The sequence below is a fragment of the Morone saxatilis genome, unplaced genomic scaffold (genome assembly GCF_004916995.1).
Source record: "Morone saxatilis isolate NCDOM2014 unplaced genomic scaffold, NCSU_SB_2.0 Contig23, whole genome shotgun sequence".
NCBI classification, from domain to species: Eukaryota; Metazoa; Chordata; class Actinopteri; family Moronidae; genus Morone; species Morone saxatilis.
In genome coordinates this window covers 11,994,537-12,014,477 of record NW_023339796.1, presented here as the reverse complement: position 1 = coordinate 12,014,477, position 19,941 = coordinate 11,994,537, and the positions used below count along the sequence as shown (strand labels likewise).

At 40.8% G+C, this 19,941-nt stretch overlaps 1 protein-coding gene across 4 annotated transcripts in view; it reads left to right on the top strand.

Moving 5' to 3' along the window:
• LOC118334863 (pre-B-cell leukemia transcription factor 1) overlaps nucleotides 1-19,941 on the top strand; it is a 50,401-nt gene that overhangs the window by 24,506 nt on the left and 5,954 nt on the right. For all 4 annotated transcript variants that reach the window (XR_004797035.1, XM_035670938.1, XM_035670937.1 and 1 more), the window contains exons 3-6: nucleotides 14,837-15,081; nucleotides 16,583-16,773; nucleotides 17,063-17,198; nucleotides 18,900-19,059. Coding sequence is in view for 3 of the 4 variants with exons in the window: in XM_035670938.1 (XP_035526831.1) it covers nucleotides 14,837-15,081; nucleotides 16,583-16,773; nucleotides 17,063-17,198; nucleotides 18,900-19,059 (732 nt within the window). In the remaining variant the exon portion in view is untranslated. The remainder of the gene's footprint in view (nucleotides 1-14,836; nucleotides 15,082-16,582; nucleotides 16,774-17,062; nucleotides 17,199-18,899; nucleotides 19,060-19,941) is intronic.

Genomic DNA, 19,941 nt, shown 5'->3' with positions numbered 1-19,941 from the left:
TTATTAACCAGTTAACTAATTATCTAAATAATGGCAGATTTTTTTCCTGCTGATCAACTAACAGATGAATCAATCAGTTGTTTCAGCTACAATATCGGACACGTTAATGTTATACAAGGTCGCTATAGTTTCTGGCTTTATTTGACATTACATGTGAGCTCCCTCCTTTAAAATCAAATGTATTTCCTCGACAGCCAGACAGAGAGACACTAAAGCAGAGAAGGGAAAGGCACGGGGAGAAAGGTCCTGCCCCCCTCCTCTGTGTAATTAAAAGGGGGTGTCTGTCAGGGGCTGCTGCTGCTTTGTGTGGCCCCATATGTTTGGGCACTGATACAGGGAGGATTATTCTGTTTAGAGGCCTGATAACAGCCTGTTTATAACCTTGGCACAGGCTGGAGCCTAATCTGGCAGCAGCACATCTCTCCCCACCTCCACCCCCCCACCCCCTAAAATTTCCACAGAAAAAACATATTGGCTATTTTTTTCTCCAACTAGGGGAAACAGTCATGACCCAAAAAGATTCAAGTGTTTCACCTATATCTCTCGTTTGCATGTTTGGTTCTGCTCAGTCTAAATATTATATGAACTGTTGATGTTAAACTGACAAATTGGATGTGAGTTACAGTATCAGGATAATTCAGATTGTGAATGTTAACAGGTATAAAATTAGTCCAGCTTGTTTTGCTATTTTGGATGATCATCCATCACCATATAGTAAGCGGGGAGCATAAATAGAGTAATGTTTCATCTGCTGAACATGTTCTTCTTTTCTACTTTCAAGGTTTTATTTTGTAGCGTTGTACAGAATCACTTCTACACGCACCTTTTCTTTCCTTTTCCGTTCCCTTTGTTGCAAAACTCCGCTTTAATTTTTTCAATCTACAGGCTGATTAGTTCAGTCTTTTGTTCTCATAGTATATTACCATCGTACTGCCTTTCACATGATTTTAATTCTGCCACTGTAACTGCTATGTGATTTTAAGTCCATTGTGCTGTTCGAATAACAGCCCTAAATTGTTTCTTTTGAACGCCTAAATTATGCCTTTCCCTGACTAATTGCTATATGATTGATTTTATGAAATTAATTGAGCACTTGTTGCCCAGTATGGTGGACATATTTTTAAGAAAATCTGAAAAAATCCTACTGGTATACGCTGGATCAGTGTTATATTGTGAAACGTTTCGGTATAAGTCTACTAACATGACTTGGTGTTGCCTCAGATTAGCCATAATGGAAAGTAACTAAATACATTTACTCAAGTAGGCTCTGTACTTAAGTACAATTTGGTACTTTACTTGAATATTTCCATTTTATGCTACGTTGTACATGACATTTCACTGGTAATATATATATATATATATATTGCACTTTACCAGCTGTAGTTACTTTATTTAAAGGTCCAGTGTGTAACATTTAGTAGGATCTATTGGCAGAAATTTAATATAATATTCATAAGTATGTTTTCATTAGTGTATAATCACCTGAAAATAGGAATCGCTGTGTTTTCGTTGTCATTTTCCAACCATATTTTGTTGTAGTCTCATTAGAAAATTTTGATGGAAGCAACAAAATTGAAAACAACTTAATGCTCTATAATGGGAGATGGAAACACTTATACCATGGCTAATACTAGCTGACATGGATAATTAGATAAATAATAAATAAAGCTCTGTACATTGCGTAGCGTAGCCTTTGCCGCAAACTTCTGATGAAACTACACTGCAGCCTGGTTTATTTTATTCCAAACCTGTTGATGAAAATGCACCAAATTTGTGTTTCATTTTTACAAGGTTCCAAAAGTTTGAATGTGCTTGACAATTAGATGGAAACCCAGTTCCTGATAGGGGCCCCTCTGCATAAGGAGTACTTTTACATTCGGTAGATTTTGTTGCTAATACGTCCAACACTGGAGATGACTAAGAATAAATATGAACAACAGAGTATTAGCTTTCTTGGTGTTTTAAACAGGAAAAAAAATACTGAAATCCAGCACATCGTGAATCACATAATTCTCTGCAAATCCTTAAACGTTCACGTTAATAAGAAGGTTCCAACCCTGCTGATGAGTTTCCAGCGCGCTGAATAAAAGTCACTCTCAGTAATGCACTGTTCCATAGCAAGGACCCTTAACCGGCACGCTGTGGGGAGAGGGAGTGCTCGGAGTGGCAGGCAAAGAGAACTGTCAACCTGTCACATTTCTCCCTCCTCTTCCCCCTGATAAATTAAAGTTACACAGTGTGCGTGTTGTAGCAGCGGAAGGCTGTGCAGAAAGCCTGGCTCCTCAGGTCTCAGGAGATAGCTGGCAACTAGGTCAGACTGATAATGTAATCCGCTGACTGGATCCTACAGCCCACTACATCCAGAGAGAAAAGCATGACAGGAAAAAAACGGAAATGTGGGAGGAATATAGGAACTTTTATGTGTTGTTGCACTTACTTAGCACTACCTTGCTGTCTCTAGTTAATCTAGTTCGTAAAGGAGTAATGTCCACAAAGCCTGTTATGAGGAAAAGTAGTGATAGCATATCCAGCTGGTGTACATCTGTGTGTGTGTGACTGCGCACACGTGATTATTCAAAAAGTGTTATCCATGTCAATACCTCACACTCTTCACAGGGGAATCGTATTTACACGGATTTCTTTTTTACGTGTTATCTTTGCACCACATACTGCACTGCACATCCACAAACAAAATAGTATCATGCGAGTCCGCCGGGAGAGAGTGACAAGAATAAGTTCCTGCATCAGCAAGGTGCATTTTCATTCCCATGCAGTATTCCAGAGAGGCTCTGTGGGCCCACTGTGACAACTCTGCCTCCCTGCAGGTGTGGAAATGAAACAGGGCCTATAAATAGCCCAGGCAGCTGGGAGTAGAGCACTGTAGAACAGGGGGGGAGGGAGGGAGGAGGAGGGGATTAGAGGTCCAGCTGGGGATGCAGGTGTGTAGAGGCTGACCGACAGAAAGCGACTGCTGTCTCACCCAGGGGGACGGGAGGAGGGAGGAGAGGCTGTGGAACTGCGGCTCGATCCAGCTCGGAAAGTGGAGAACTTCAACATAATATAAAGTTAAATTTGCACGTATGTGATAATACTAAAATACTAAGCTTTACGTTTGATAGGGTAACTCTATTGTGCAAAATTGTGACTTTAACGCTATTGTTTCTACAAATCATCATAATAATACTGTAAGGTCACAATATTACACAATATCATATACATTTAAAAAGCCTTCCCACATGACTGATTAAAATGTAATACGTATTTTTGGTGGTTTCACTGCAAAGCAAAACATAGTGTACAGTTGGAAAAGCACAGGATCTGCTCAGTTTTACAGAACACCCCTCTGACAAGTCTGAAAGTGAAAACATTTCTTTATTTTTTTTATTTGGACATGAGTCAGTTTTTAAAAGAGGTGACGACAGTAGAGACATTCAAAATGAGTCTTCCATGGAGTTAAAGCGTTGACCTAATGTACTAAAGTAGAAATCATTTTATAATTATTTAAATTTCATAAATAAGGATTACAAAGTGATAACCAAAGACACAGCTGTACGGTATTTAGTTCAGTACTTTTCTGTAGTTTGGTCAAAATTACCTGAATAGATTTCTGATGGAACGTTTGACGCTGTTTCCATGGTTACATCCACTTGACTGTTGAATGTTCTGCTGCCGACGGCGACTGTCTGTAGCAACAGTGCCTCTTCATCTTCTTCCTCTTCTTCTTCTGTTCAGTGTCTCAGTGCCATCTGCACAGGTTTAACCCCCTGAAGGCAACCTTTGAAATTTCAGCTTATAGAACAAACTGAGTAAAAATATGTGTATTTAAATCAATGTGCAATGACGCAGAAAATACAGGGTTATTGTGACAACGCTAATTTTAGGCTAGTAGCGCGTACATTTAAGGTGATTTAATTCTGTGATGTCGTGGTTATATCTTATTTGAGGTTTTACATTCTATTGACTTCTTTTCATGAACTCATTGTATATATTTTATTGATCTTTCAACACAGTAGGAGAGGTACAGCCTTACCTCTGCATTATTATTGACAGAGCTGATCACAGCGTCAATGAAAATGCTGCATGTCTTCTGATTAGTAGAAATGAGCACAGACTCTCGTGGTGGATAAATGTTTGGTGTTCACACAGGTTCTACGTGACCTCAATGTCCAAAGACTTGATGTGACAACGACATGCGTTGTGTGGTTGTGTGCTTTGGCAGATGACAGTTCCCTTATCACCCTTTCAGACAGATCACAGTGACCCGGGTTAAACCTACATTGATTTTTGACCTTAGTGGGTCAGCTTGTGCTTTAGTGAAGTAAAATCTATGGAGCTACAGCTGTGGAGTGTTAATGGTGATCACAGTGTATTAACCTATGATAGAAGCATGGAAAAAATGGGTCAAACTTTGGTTGATTGCTTGATTTGAGGTTCACTTGTCTCTTGTCATATAACATTTATCTTATTTGAATGGGATATTTGTGTTTTCTGGCGTGTCCTGCTGATGCCACAGGCTGTCTGCATAGTATAGTAGTATTTTGTGTTACAGAGAGCAGTGTTGTCTTTATTTTTTAATATCAAGCTTCGGCTTTTAGAGCAGAAAATGCTGCTTTCATTCCCAACGGATGACTCGATATGCATTTCATGTTAATGACGTCTAGCACTTGCACACTGGTGTTTGCATTAATGCATTAATTCCTCTGTACTATATGCTTTTTTTAGCTGGAGGCAAAATGACACATTCTCATCAAAAACACACTCCCCCGCTTACAGTCCCACTCCCATCAGACACACAGACACACATTTCAGTGCTGATTGACAGCAGGAGCTCCAGCTGACCCAGTATTCTGCTACAGTGGGACGATCCCACAGGCCTGTGATTAATGACTAGGCTTTATCCGCTAGTGGTGTGGTAGGCCTGCCAGCCAGGCCACTTAGACTGCCTGGACCACTACCTCTGCTGTAAACACACACTATCTCTCTCTCTCTCTCTGCCTCTGTGTTTCTCTATGTCTCTCTCTCTCTCTCTCTCTCTCTCTCTGTCTCTGCCTACAGGCATTGCATTGTCATATTCATTGTTACAGCTCTAAACCTTTGTCCTAAGTTGACCCCCTCAATACACACATGAATTTATGCAGCATCACCATGAGCTCACATTTTCTGTTTATGCTCATGAGTTAAGATGCTGCAGCTTCTCATAGCAAACAATAGTCAAATATTATTTGCATAATGTCTGCGTTAGGCCAGTCTCACTGAGATATCATGCATAAAAGAGCACCTTCATTTGTCTTTGAAGTGCTCTATTTTGTTTATGTAAAATTTCTGGCACAGATTTTTTTGTTTTATCCATAACAAACCATCAGCTATCTGGTACACCAAACAGGTTGAAAAGCAGTTATTTGACCAAGACATATCTCTGAGTGTATGAATTGGAGCTGCTCTCACTAATGGACAGTGATCCCTCACATTGTTTTTCTCTCCTGACAGCTAGGGGCAGACAAAGCAGCACTAGTCTTTGCACCAGGCCTCAGCAAAACAGTAAACCTCCCAGGGATTTCCATAGTTGTGACAGCGTCCGAACAAACTGCACACACAGCAAAACAAAGCCGGTTTGACTTGGTGTGTCTTGATGGGAAGCTCCCTGATAAATGCAGGGGGAGACTATATTTCCTGCCAGAGCAAATCTCTCCAGTGTTACAATATTAATGGGCCTTTCAATGGGCCTATCAAACATTTGGATGGCATCGGTCCACCTGCCAGATTCTACGCTGCAACTTAGTGTTGAAGTTTTGAGTTGTGTTTTGATGGCCAGTACATAATTAATGAATCAAGTGTGTGTAAATCAATTAATTAATTGTTTGATTTAATGTTTAAGTAAAAATGGCAAACATTTGCTGTGTCTAGCTTCTAAAATGTGAGGATGTGTTGCTTTTCATGACTTTGTATCATTACAAACAGAATATATTGGTTGAACAAAACAAGCTATTTGCTGACGCCGCTTTACAGTAGCTTTTGTGCTGTCTATATTTTTGTATTTTCTGACAATATGAAACTAAAGTAGGGCTGAACTTCCAGCTTCTCAAATGTGAGGATTTGATACTTTTCTGTGTAAAAGTAACATAATATTTTTGTGTTTTGGACTTCCGGTCAGCTAAAATAAGCAATTATAATTAGAATTGTATATTATTTTTGGACATTTTATAGACAAAACAATCTGTTAAGACACTAATCTGCATATCAGTTATTGCTAACAGGCTTGGACGAATCAATAATCAAAGCAGTAACCATTTGTAGCTATGATTTAAATCCTGGAATGTCATTCAACAAGACCCACCACATTGACTGTATACTCATATTTTTAGCTGTTCCATGGTTTGTCATGGGACAACAAAAGCGCCCTTTGTAGTTTTGTCTGAGTGTGATCTGAACTTGTGGAAGGCTGCAGGGCTTCTGCTGTATGACAGCCATGAGGGAAGCTAAAGAGTCTGGCAGTGATCTAACCCATAAAATAAAGGAGAAAAAGCCAAAAGCATTACAGTACAGGAACATCAGTCCTCAACCAACCAACTCCTGAGCAGTTGAGACGAACACAAGATGAACATTCATCACAGCTGACATTCCCTGTCAATTCATATTGTTCATCTGGAAGGGTATTTCTGTACATCTGCTTATACATAGATGTTCAGTTTGGATGGTATCTATATATAGAAAAGACAATAGGATCATATCTATTTACAGAGGAGGCATTGGCATATGGCTAACATTATTATCATGCCATTCAAAGCACTCAGTGACCACTTGTGCTTTATGGAGAGAAGCATTGTCATCATGGAAGATATTGCTCCCAGTGGAGATGAAATGCATCATGGGATAATCTAAGTAACCACTCAGAATCTTTTTTAATAGTAGAGTATAGTACAGACTGAACCATGTGACTCTGAAGGGACTCACTGTTCAAGATAATAATAATGAACCAGCAGCATTTCTGTGTGTTTCTGTTCTCTGTATTTTACCCCGTACATAGTGGATGTAATTTTGTTCTTCCAGAGAGACAAACCGCGAGCCAGGTTTGCTTTCTAGCGACGTTGTGTAAAATGCATGTTCACATGTTGTTGAGTGAAGCCGAGCACAGCGAAGCAAAACCACCAGCTCTATTGTCTATGAGCGGCCATATGGTGGGTGTCCTTGCGTGGTAGCTTAAGGGAGCCTTTCTCCCTGAGATGAAACAATTTTGTTCAGAAATGAACCTCCTCTCTCAGCCCTCCATGTTCATCAGACCCTGCCCCATCACATACCTCTGAGATAACACAGTGATCTCACCGTAGATCCCACCAGACAGCCTGGAGCAGGGTTGGCAGCCCCGGACATCCCAGGTAGACCTAAACAATCTCTGTCACGTGGACTTTGCGTCTCCCCCTTGTCAAAAAGCCCACCCCTACTTGTCTAGCCCTGCTCCATGCCTCCAGATGTGGCTTAATTTACTGCGACTCTGCTAATTGCTGTAATTAAGGATTAATTACTGTTAATTACCTTCGCATAAACTCATCACCAGTCAAAGAGCGGAGCCTTATGAAATGTGCCATGCACAGGAACACACACCACGGGGACTTGAGGAGGATTGTGTTACTGGACCTCTTGTTTCATGTCTTGTCCTGGTGCGTAGGGAGGGCTTGTAGGGCAACAGTTAGGGCAGGACGCTAACTGTCATGGACCATCTCCTCCTGGCTCTGAATGCTTCACACGTCACCTCCTCACCAACTGTTGCCCAGGACAACATCACTATGCTGGCTGTCATTTGATTAGAGACTGGCACTTTTATGCTGAGAAGCAGATGACAAATTTGATACATTAAGGAAATCTTGGGAAGATTTTTTGCAGTAATTTGTGACAGTTTAAAGTGTTTTTTAGCATATAGAGAAAATACTACTAATACTAAGCTCCTTAGCTTTTGGGTGAACTGAAATTTGTCCATAGAAAACTGTCAAGTAAAGAAGACTTGCACCAAATTTTCAGATTCTTGTTTACTTTCCTTCATCAAATAAATCCTGCTCTGAACCATAGCGTTGCAAAGTTTAGGATATGTTTTTGTTTAGACCTTTTTGGCAAATGAAAAGAAAAAAGTTCTGTAAAAAAACATGTTCATATTTCTGAGGGATTTAAATTAATATCTAATGACAGCCTAGGGCTCTAAGGGCTGTGTACAATTTTAAACGTGTGAATGTCAGATTGTTGGTTTCAGAAAGTAACAGAAATTGTTGGATGTCAGAAATGTGTGGAGGGAATGAGTTTCAAGAGTTGTTCTATTGAACCATGCTAGCCCCTTAAAACGCTGACCATGCTGCAACAAGTCCTTAAAATTAAACAACAAAATCTGTTCCAAAACTGAAAATAAATCTATTTTATGATGTGACAACACTATAGTAAAGTTTTAACACAAAAACAACTTAAAAATAATTGGTTAAAATTAGGTGAATGTAAGTACTTTCTTATGGTTACAAAACCATTGAGGTTTGGGTTAGGTTAGCACTTTGCTTAGGTCAGCGCAGCCTCATTGTTGTGGGGACAATAATAAACTTGTGGTTAAGGTTGTGCAAAGATCGTGGTAATGCAAGTTTTGTTGACCCATCCCTTTACTCTGACATCCTCCCTATGCAGACTTGGTCGCTTTGTAACACTGTGACCTGACTTTTTCATTTGCTCTTGTCGTAATTCCTGAGGCCAGAAGAGCGCTTTATCACTTGAACATAAACATATGTAGTTTTGGCGCACTTGCTGAAACAACTGATTCTGTCGTTCTTCTTGGGAGGACAGTCTCGAGTTGCAGCGTCCCAGGTTTAAATTTCCAAGGACCTCTATTGGTTGTCATCCCTCTCCTTCCTCTCCTCAGTTTGTCACCTGTCTACTGTGTTGGAAACTTGAAATGTGAAACAATATCGTAGCTCAACCTTTATCAAACTGTTAGTGTGACTAGTCATTTGTGTACTTTGTTTTCCTGTGCATGGTCCTCTCTCCATAGAGATGTCTTTGTCTCTCTGCTAGCAGGCCGACTGTGCAGCTCGCTGCTCCACAAACTCGTGACGTCTCCTCAGCTATTCCGCCACCCGGGTTTCCAGTGCAGCCTGGAGCTCTTGAAACTGCTGGGCTGAGCATGAGTTTGATTCAATCAAGAAGATATATATTTTAAGACACCTTAAGAAAGACTGACAGCCAGGGGGCTAATGTATTGCCTATTTTGAATAATGAATTATTTTAATGAAGGCTTTTAAATGGGAGTGCTCTGTGTTGGTGGCAGGGCGGTGTTCTGAATGGTCTTCTCCTCTGGCGCTGGCTGCCTCATTATCAGGCCAGCCCCTCAGGCCTCAAACTGGCCTGCTTAAGCCTCAGATGATGACGATAATTACCGTTATTAGGAGTAGCTGCAGGGGGAACTTGTTCTGAAAAACACCAAGCTGAGTTCTTGCCTCGCTTGCTGCCGCCACTACTGCCGCATGAGAAACTACCGATCGCCAGTGGAGAAAGCCAGAGAGCGAGAGAGACAAGAGGGAGAGGAGGAAAAAAAAAAGGAGGGGATGAGGGGAGCGGCCACCAAATCCGCCTAATGTGACGCCTGTCAGCTCGTCTCCCACCAGCTGTCACCTCCCAAATGCACTGGGGTTCATTTTTTTAATTGACACCTCGCTTTCCTATTCCATTTCTATTTTTCGCCTTTCATTTTCCCTCCATCACTCTCTTCCCTCCTTGCCTGAACCATCCACATCTCCTCATCTCTGCCTGTCCCTCCAGTATTTCTTTGGTGTTTTTCCTTGTCCTTGGTACCCCCCATCCCCCCACCCAGTGTCAGATACAACACCCCGGCTCTGCCCTTTTTCTGCACATGATACTCGAGATAGCTGATAAAACATAAAGCTGTTTTAGAGGTACTTTATGACTATGCCCTTGTGTACTGAGGCTGTACAGCTTCCCATTATCTGGTGATGGAGAGAACATTTTGGGCCTGAGAAAGTTTCCCTTGAGTTCATGGATAGACCACAAATCTGGTTTTCAGCTTACAGAAAAAAAACATTTTAAGACTATTTAAACAACACAATATTTAGAATATAACGATAGTTTTCATAGCATAGACTTAAGCTACAATTAATAATTTCATAATGATTGTGCTTTCTTTATTACAGCCCAGATTTAATAGAGTTCAGTAGAAATTACCACATATACAGTAAATTGGATATAATGCAGCGTAATATTCAGTGTTTTCAGTAATGATAATAGCATTGCTTAGCAATGAAGTTTGCCTCTACTGTGAGTGGCAGTATATAATATATGGCACAATGCTGCGTTTTATGATGACTGCTTTTTTTCATTGGTTTTGAACCTCAATAGCACTCACTATCGAAAACTGTCTTTGGATGCTTGATCCGATTCATACTCTTCATTCCTACTACTTAAGTTTGGTTTAATTGATTAGTTGGCAAAAGTAAAAATCGCAAACATTAACTACTCCCAACTTCTCAAATGTAATAACAAACTAAATGGGTTTTTGACAGTTTGGACACAGTTTTCACCTCACTGTGTCCAAATTTTGCTAGTTTTACTCTGTATTGTATTCAGGAAAAGCTCTTCTATGACTGCTTGTGTTTGGACAACATTTTAAGGGTGAACAGGCCCCGGGGAGCACTGCCTGTGTGAATAAAGTTGTATAAAGCCTTTCGTGGCATCAAAGGGAGCATGCATGAAGTCTGATAAATTACCTCAAGTGATGTCACTTGAGTCAGCGTCAATTGGGATTGAAGACAACAAGTTTTAAAAGGAAAGAAATTGGGAGGTGTGGAGACAAAATGAAAGAACCAGACCTGTGTAGCCTGCTTGATGCTAGCGGCTCGATGCTACCTTAGCCGCTACTAGCATAACACACCCAAATCTCCCGCAGAACTGTGGATCGTCGAATTATGGTTAATGTACGTTCCAATGAATGAGATTACGTGGAATAAATTAGACAATTTCTTTGGTTCAGCAGCATAAATTTTCATCCTTTTTGTTTTTAACTGTCCATTATTAGTCTGACCATGTTGTAGGAGTGTAGTGCTAAGTTGGTAAAACACAGTATTTATAATACAGCAATTGCTTTCATAGACTTTATTGTGAGGTATGATTAGTAATTCTATAACAATCACCCTTTCTTTATTAAAGCCCAGATTCAATTCAGTAGAAATGACCACATATATAGTAAATTGGATGTAATGTAACATAATATTCATTTAGTGTTCTCAGTTAGGATAATAGCATTGCTTAGCACTTCAGTTTACCTCTAGCGTGTGGGTCAGTATGAAATGTGTAACAGTGCTGCATCTTATGAACACTGCTTTATTGGGCTTGTATCAAATGCAGATGAGAGCGGGGATGCTGAACTCCTTGAAGGAGCGGGGAGGGGAGGATTTGTATTAGTGATACTTGTCATGTCTGCTGTAAATCACGCTGCTTTTTTTCAGGTTCCTAGGTTGTTGTTGTTTTGTCTCAGAATGCTGTGTGGCAGGGATGAATGGTGGTGATGTTACATTATCATGTGGCTGTCGCTTTCACTCCTGCTGACTGGTCTGTGACAGGCCCACACACACACACACACACAGACACGGATATATATATATACACACACAAACACACACGGTTGTGTCAGGAGCAGGCCTGATTTATTAACTGCTGAAACCCTAGATGACGTGTGCCCACACAATCAATAGAGAGCACAGCCACTGCCTGCCCCTCTCTGGGGTCATGTGATGTGGACAAGAGCTAGGCAAGGACGGACACACACATACGCACACATATATACACTACAGTGCTGCCGAGTGTATTGCATTACTGTATTGATGGGAAATGGATCCAGTCCAGCGTTGGCTGCTAGCTGCCAGTCAGAGGCAAGAGGGGTAAACTTTCATCATGGCTGTCAGGGACATCACTACTGCATTGTTTGACCGTAAATCTTCCTAATTGTGACAGAATACTTCAACATCATTAATTAAACATGTTTTCATTTAAAAGCACTCGCAGGGCGCCAGGCTGGGTGCTCAGGGTAGTCTGCCAATGTGCATAGCTGTGTATTTTTCCTGTGTGTGTGTGAGAGTGCTTACATTTATGCACAAAGTGTATGTTTGTGTTGTGTGTTTGAGTGTGTGTGCACCTTGATTCTCCCTGTATAAGTGGGTGGCTTAATCGTCATGTTTATTTACACTCCTGTTGTCTGCAAACAGCAGGCAGTGTGGCAATGGGTATGAGCCAGCTCTTAAGGAAGTAAAACAGCAGAAATTAATTTTGTCAATAATCAAAACAAAGGCTTATTCTTAGATTTCCATTCATTATTCAGGAAGCGGCTCGAGAATTGTTTATGATACGTATTCATTTTTTATGCCTTGCCTTTTTGGGTTTAGTGCCCCACATCTCAGGGAAGGAATTATACAAGAGCATGCACAAAGGGAGGAGAGAAGAAGAGTGAGGGGAGGGAGGGAGGGAGGGAAGGAGGAAGCGACAGAGAGGGGAATTGCGTCCTCTCATTGTTCAATTAAGTCTGTCGGTAATGATCAAGATTAGATGATGGCCATCTTCCTTTTATAGATACTAATCTGTGACTGTCCATGGAATAAGTGAATCGCAGAGCAGTATGGACTCCATGCCTTTGTTGCTACAATAAACTACAAAATGTGTATAAAGGATTTTTGGTGTGTTGGGAGCATATGATGTGTTATAATAGAGGGTACTTCCCTCTGTCAGGTGATTATGTTAATGCATAGTCCATGGTTGCAGAGTTCACGACGAGCACTCTGACTGGCATTGAGGTCTAATCGATTTCATTGCTATTACTGAACAGAAATAAATAAAGCTGATGGCTGTGGTTAGGGTAATTATGCCACAGCACAGTGAATTGTTTGATTTTCCTTATTAATTGTATTTATTTAATCCATTTCATGCTTTTAGTTGTGCACTCGGGGACTTGGAGGGAATGAATAAATCACTCTTAGGCTCATTAGATTCCCCCTCTGGTTGGGATGTGCCACTATTTTGTCAGAATTAAATTGGCGAGTGTTATAATTTCCCGCTGGTGTGATTCACATGAAAAATATCCACATATTCATCTACCAGCACATGTGCACATACGCCCACGCACACATACACACGCGCGTCTGCTCCCAATCTGAACTCCTGACCTTTTCCAGCCGTCTGATAGCCATTGACATTTGCCTCTTGAGCTGAGCTTGCTCACGTGTTGGAGCTGATGGGAATGGATGATGTTATTGCTGGAGGAGAAAAAGAGAGGGAAGGAAACGGGAGAGAGAGGGGGGAGGGGGGTTGATAAGAAGAGGACCAGGGTAGACAAGCTCCCCATGCGGCCCCGGGAATCCATCTGGACCCCCTGCTCACCAGAAAGGTCACAGGGCGACTCAGCCTTACGTCCTCATTACAAAAAGAGCCGTTGCTGTGACCGAAGACTGTGGGCTACAATATGGCTTTACTGCTCTGTCACACAACCTGTCATTTACCCTCACTGTCTCCAGTCATCATGGAAGAGACGTACAGGATGCAGTATTAGATCGTCCTCCTGAAACATTTTGATAGATGCGTGGATTAAAGTGTGTATGAAAAATGCTGTGGTAGCGCGAGCTTTGTCTTTGTCCTTGAAGACAGTGGATGGAATGGAGGGCTGCACCTGGTCGGCTGTTTTCAGCACCTCGGAGAAAAGCAGGACTCTCCGCTGCTTTACCGAGGGAGCCTTCTGGTGGCAGAAAGAGGCAGGGCAGAACAGCTGATCTTTGAACAAAAAATATCTGTGTGTTCTCTAGAATATAGTTAAAATAGCATTATTCAAATTGTCAGCAGCATAGTTCTCATGCGAGTTCTCAGAATATCTGGGCACGTGAATGTGTGCAACACTGCATTTGGTTTATGTGTACATTTGGCCGATTTTGTGTGCATGTCCATCTCAGCAGGCCTGTCTTTGTTGTGTTTACACTTCACTCTCCACACCATGGGAGCTGAGCATCAGTTGAGAGTTGAGCGCCTGTAGGTGTGTGAATGCGTGCAGGTTCAAACCCTCAAACAAATGTGCAAACAGACCTCAGTGTCAGTTGTAAAAGCATCCTTAGTCCTGCTAAGTAAAGATTACAACACTGAAAGCTGCACTGGTGTTCCAGGTGTGGTGTTAGAGTGTCAATTTAGTGGTTGTTTGTATGATGAGAACAATTTTAGCTTGACTTGCTGAGTTAAAATTATCAACCTTAATGAATCAAATCATTTTACCCATACTATACCTTTTCATTACAGTAATCATCAGATTTTTAATTTGTGTATCTTCATCTAGCGTTTGAACTATTTGATTTAGCTCAAATTCTCCTCAGCTGATTTATTTGAGACAGGTGTCTTTGCATTAATACGCTGTGTCTAACTGGTGTTATTAGTTTGTTTTTCTGTTTAGATAGCATCTGACAAGATAATAAAGCCATCAGCCAGAAACTAAACATAGTCTGAGCATAAGGAGAGCAATGAAAGATTAACTCTGGTGGAAGGCTGTGTTAATTTTTTTTTTTACATGAAATGATAGCCAGAATCGATAAAATTATAGTTTTATGGTGCTGCCTAGCTGCCAGCCACTGTGAGGCTGCAGGTTTTTATGGCTCAGACTTGAACTATTAAAATGACGGCCATATCTCAGGGAGTTCACTTAGTAGGCAGGAGCAGGAAAAATAGTTAAGACTCTTTCTCAGTCATTGTAAAATTCTTGCTATTCAGTCATTTTCAAGGTCCATGGAAGTAGGTTTAGTATCATTGCTTCATCTTCTTCTCCTGTCCTCCACAGTGCTCAGTATCCGTGGCGCCCAGGAGGAGGAGCCTCCAGATCCTCAGCTGATGCGACTGGACAACATGCTGCTGGCGGAGGGCGTGGCCGGGCCGGAGAAAGGGGGCGGGTCGGCCGCTGCAGCAGCTGCCGCAGCGGCCACAGGCGGCGTTGGTGCCGACAACTCAGCAGAACACTCCGACTACCGGGCCAAGCTGACTCAGATCCGACAAATTTACCACACGGAGCTGGAGAAGTATGAACAGGTGGGGAAGAGGAATATTGTCTTTTTTCCTACCAGCTCTTATTATTCTCAGTTATTTAGCTCAGTTCCTCTTACTGTAACATAAATTCATATTGTCATTTTATGAGTCAATACAAAAGTGCATCTGTAGGATTCCCATGTACCACCCTTTCAATGTGGATGAAGCCTTATTTCAGCCCTCCATAATAGGAATATCTGCTCTATTAAAACTCTTTTTTTAGTATTTTATTTACACCACTTGCAATGGGGCAATGTTCATAAAGTTGACCCTGATGTCTGACCTCTCCCTGCAGGAGGGGAAAACAAAAGGAGAATTTTCTCTTCTAGGACACAAAAATGAAATGAGTAAATACAAGAAAAATAAAGAGGGGGCTTGCCCTTTATCCTTTTCTATACTTTATTTACATAGTTAATATGTTCTCACTCTAGTTTCTGTGTAACCTTATAAGGTGAAAAAGCATCACCTGAGGTGAGTTAGACAATTTAAATTGCCCGTAGTTAAGAACATTAGAGTGAGTATGATATTTTAGCTCTATTACTGGTTGGCATTGTATTCCAAGGCTTTTTTTGTTTGCTCTTTGTCCTTTTCATGCTGGAAAAAATCTCCAACTCTAAACATAAATGAGAAGAAGTTGCTGTAAATTACAGATTATTTAAACAAAGTATAATGCTCTTGAAATCAACTCTCACGGGCGCACTCATGACAGGCCGAGCTTTCAGAGATGTTATCTTCAGCAGGCAAGCAGCCATTATATCAGTCACACACCAGCTCTTTTCCAAAGACTGTAACGTCTTGTCATTCCCTCGGAAAGTCAAAGCGTTCTGGGTTTGTCATCTTCTCCGAGGAAGGCTAGTCATCGCTAACTGTCACAGTCAATACACACCTGAGCATTTTTGTGTCACCGCGCTACGTACACCTTGCGCGTGTATGAGTGAGTAGTGTCTGGCGTGTGTGTGCAAGCAGAACGGCTGCTCGGTGCATCACTTTGACTGACGTAACCCTGGTGTTGACAAGCAACAGACACCTTGACTCTGAATGCAGTCATATCCAGTGACTGATTCAGACAGAGGGAGAACGAGGTAGACTGAAAGATGGAGTGAAAAGAGAGGGAGACAGTTTAAACCTCTTGAACGTTAACGGGACTGAAAGCCTGCTGTCATTTTAGATTTCTCTTCACTTGTCACATTTTCTCTTCCATTGAAGAGAAGTCTTTTTAATATTCAGAGCACTGTGAGTCTTGCTGCCTCCACTGTATGACTTTGCCGCCACATTTGTTTGGCGTGGAACATCGCACTGTGTCTGCTGCTTTAATTTAGACTGTTCTTATTACCTCTAAGGCTGCTGCTGTTATAGTGTCAGCACTGCTTTGACGAGTCCAAGGCCTACCAGTGAAGGTGCAGCCTCTCCAGAATCCAATTTCATCCTTTTTTGTTCTGTCTGAAGCTGTCGAGCCTCCATGATAGTTATTCTTTTTATGAATCCTGTCTGTCTGTGCATCCAGGCGTGCAATGAGTTCACTACCCATGTGATGAACCTGCTGAGGGAGCAGTCTCGAACACGACCCATCTCGCCCAAAGAGATCGAGCGCATGGTCGGCATCATCCACCGCAAGTTCAGCTCCATCCAGATGCAGCTGAAACAGAGCACCTGCGAGGCCGTCATGATCCTGCGCTCACGCTTTCTCGACGCCAGGTCTGTGTGTGTCCATGTGGGCAATAGAATCTAGCATCCTCTAAACTATCCTTTAGTTTGAATACATTGTGCTTCAAAGTGTTTTTTTTTTTTATTTCTGTTGCAATTGTTGAACAGATTCAATTGTATATATATCTGACATTTTTGTTACATTTTTCTTTTTGCCGTGTTTTTGTTATTTATTTAAACGCATTTTAAAAGCTTTTAATTACTGTTGTTGTTGTTGTTGTTTTAGCACTATTTTTTATAAATGTGTATTCTGTCTGTCTCATTTCTGTTGTCTATCCAGACGAAAGAGGAGGAACTTCAACAAACAGGCGACAGAGATCCTAAACGAGTACTTTTACTCCCATCTCAGTAACCCCTATCCCAGCGAGGAGGCCAAAGAAGAGCTGGCCAAGAAATGCAGCATCACAGTGTCACAGGTAACCAGAATAAACAAAGCAACATACTTAGATTGTGTGGTTAATCATTTGGTCAAAAACAATCAAATCAGTGGTACTGAAGATACGCAAGATTTAGGATTTTACTTTGATTGGAGTTTCAGTTAGAGTTTTGGTAATCCCCAAATAATCAGCATTAATTTAGCTGAGTTTTACAATAAATGTAATCTTAACATTATTTGGGGTTACCATGACCTTTAATAGGGGGTAAAAGTCTAACGTATTGTTAACAACCGACAGATTATCACTAAATATCATTACTGGTTTTAGTAAATCTCAATTTATAATCACAAACATTGGTGTATGTTTCATGAGCCAACACTGGCTGCATATTGAATTTTGTTATACAGGATTTTATGAATAGTAATAGTAATCTTCACATAGACTAATGACTTCTTTGTTGTTTGATTTTGCCTTTGTAGGTTAAACATGATGTGAATGGAACTGTTTTTGTTTTGTTTTTTGTGGCTTGATGTGCCCCTCTCGAGGAAAAATGTGAAAGGATAGACATTATAAGATGCTTTAAGTTATGCTATTTTGTTGTTTTTTAATTGTGGTATTTATTATTGACTGCAATTTGCAGACTGTGTCTGTAAATTCTAATTTGTGACAATCAAAAACAATCATATTCTTGGCTCTTTATCCTGTCTCTTATACCTACTCTGCAGTGTTTCTTTGGGCCAGGCTTTGAGTCAGTATATAAATTGTTTCTACCAGCTGAGAAATGTCGCTAAACTCAGGCCCATTGTGTCCATAGCTGAGATAGAGATGATTATACATGCGTTTATTTCTTCCCATCTTGATTACTATAATTTCCCTTTTTACCTGTCTTGGCAAGACATCACTAACTGCTTATAAATGGACCAAAATGCTGCTGCCAAGCTTCTGACCAAGTCCTCCAAAAGGTCTCTTTCTTGTAATCACGTTTAGAGCCTTGCATGTGCAGGCACCTGCCTATGTTAAAACTAGTTGCAATCTGAGGTTCCCTTATCAGGGTTCGTCAGTTGTTAAAGTAAAAGGTGACTGTAATTTTTAAAGTTGTAGTTCCTACACTTTGGAATTTTCTCCCATTTGATTTACTATCTGTGGACACATTTAAAAAACAGATCAAGAGCCATTTGTTTAATTTGTTTTGTTTATTTCGTTTTTGGCTGACATTTAATGTCTTTTGGTTTTTTTGTGTGAAATACTTTGTGACGTTTTCTCTTGAAAAGTGCAATATAAATAAACGTATTAATAATTTTCAATAGGAAGGACTTGTATAGAATTGGTCTATGAATCACTGATCAAGAGATGCTAGCACTTGTATTTCCATTAGGTTGGTGGAAAACAACAACCATAGGTCTGATCCACGACATTCAAAAATATTTACAGGATACATTTGTATTAAATATTTTGAATAAAAAAAGAAGAAATATTAGTGTTGCATATTAATGTTGTGTTGCAGTTTGAAGGAGTCACACTTGCCTCACACATACCAAAACCCATAACAATATCTAGTCATTTGCAAGTCCATATTGAAACCAATCATGTCATAGCAGCCACAAAGGCTGGTGCTGAAAGGTGATGTTAGCCATTAATCATTTATATTCATTGTCTGACTCTCATTGGTTTGTTTGCATATATATCATCTTAAAGTTGTTAGAACTCAGCTACTGTATCTGGTCATTGCTTTGTTGACAGGTATCAAACTGGTTTGGGAACAAGAGAATCCGATACAAGAAAAACATCGGCAAGTTCCAAGAAGAGGCCAACATGTATGCAGCGAGGACCGCAGTCACTGCAACCAGTGTGTCTGCTCACGGCAGCCAGGCAAACTCCCCATCAACTCCCAATTCAGCAGGTGAGCAGACCACTGGGTAATATTAAAAAAAAGCTCTGTAGATAAAAGAACCTGAAACATTCTTCTTATAGATACAGATAGATGATCATGATAGAGCACAATAACAGTCTCACAGCTGAGCCCCAACTCAAGAATTCAGTCTCTGGTTCTGTTTCATTTAGACTAACAGAAGACCCCTGTTCTCTTTTACTAACCCAGTAATACGGAGCGGCTTTCTTGCTCTTCTTATTCCATTATCTTTTCTTTCTTCTCTGCCTTTTGCCGTCTGTCTCTTTCACTCACTCTCTCTCTCTCTGTCTCTGTTATTGACCTCTTGGTCTCGTGGACGTTAATTTTTCCTGCCTCTTGTCCGGTTGACCTTGTGCATGCCATTAAGCTGCTCAGAGGGCAAGCGGAGTCTTTTGTCATATAGAGACTTCGCAACTGTATTGGATTAGGACCGGGTGTTGAAATCAAGTTACGCGATGGTCTCTTTACATCTGGGGAGCTGGGGTCCATTAAAGGACGAAGACAATTCTTTGGGTCTTCCTGCAGATCAATTACTACTTCCTTAATGAAACAGTAGCAGCACGGACGTTTAACTACAATATAATCCATAAGGCTTGTTTAAACTGGATTTAAACAGTTTTATGATGATTATCTGTCTCATTGTTCTTGTTGGCTGATTTTTCCTTTTAAAATATGGTTCAGTGATATTTTAATGTGCATGCACTGCCTCTGTAGTGTGCAGGTTTGTAGAAAAAGCATTTTTCATGATGCCAGCTGCCCTCCCAAACTAACCCACTTAATGCACTTTTGCTTATGCATGATCATTTTAACTCCTTTTTCTCTTCTTCTCTTCTTCCTTGTTACTTCTTCTTTTCTCTCTCTCTTCTTTTCTCT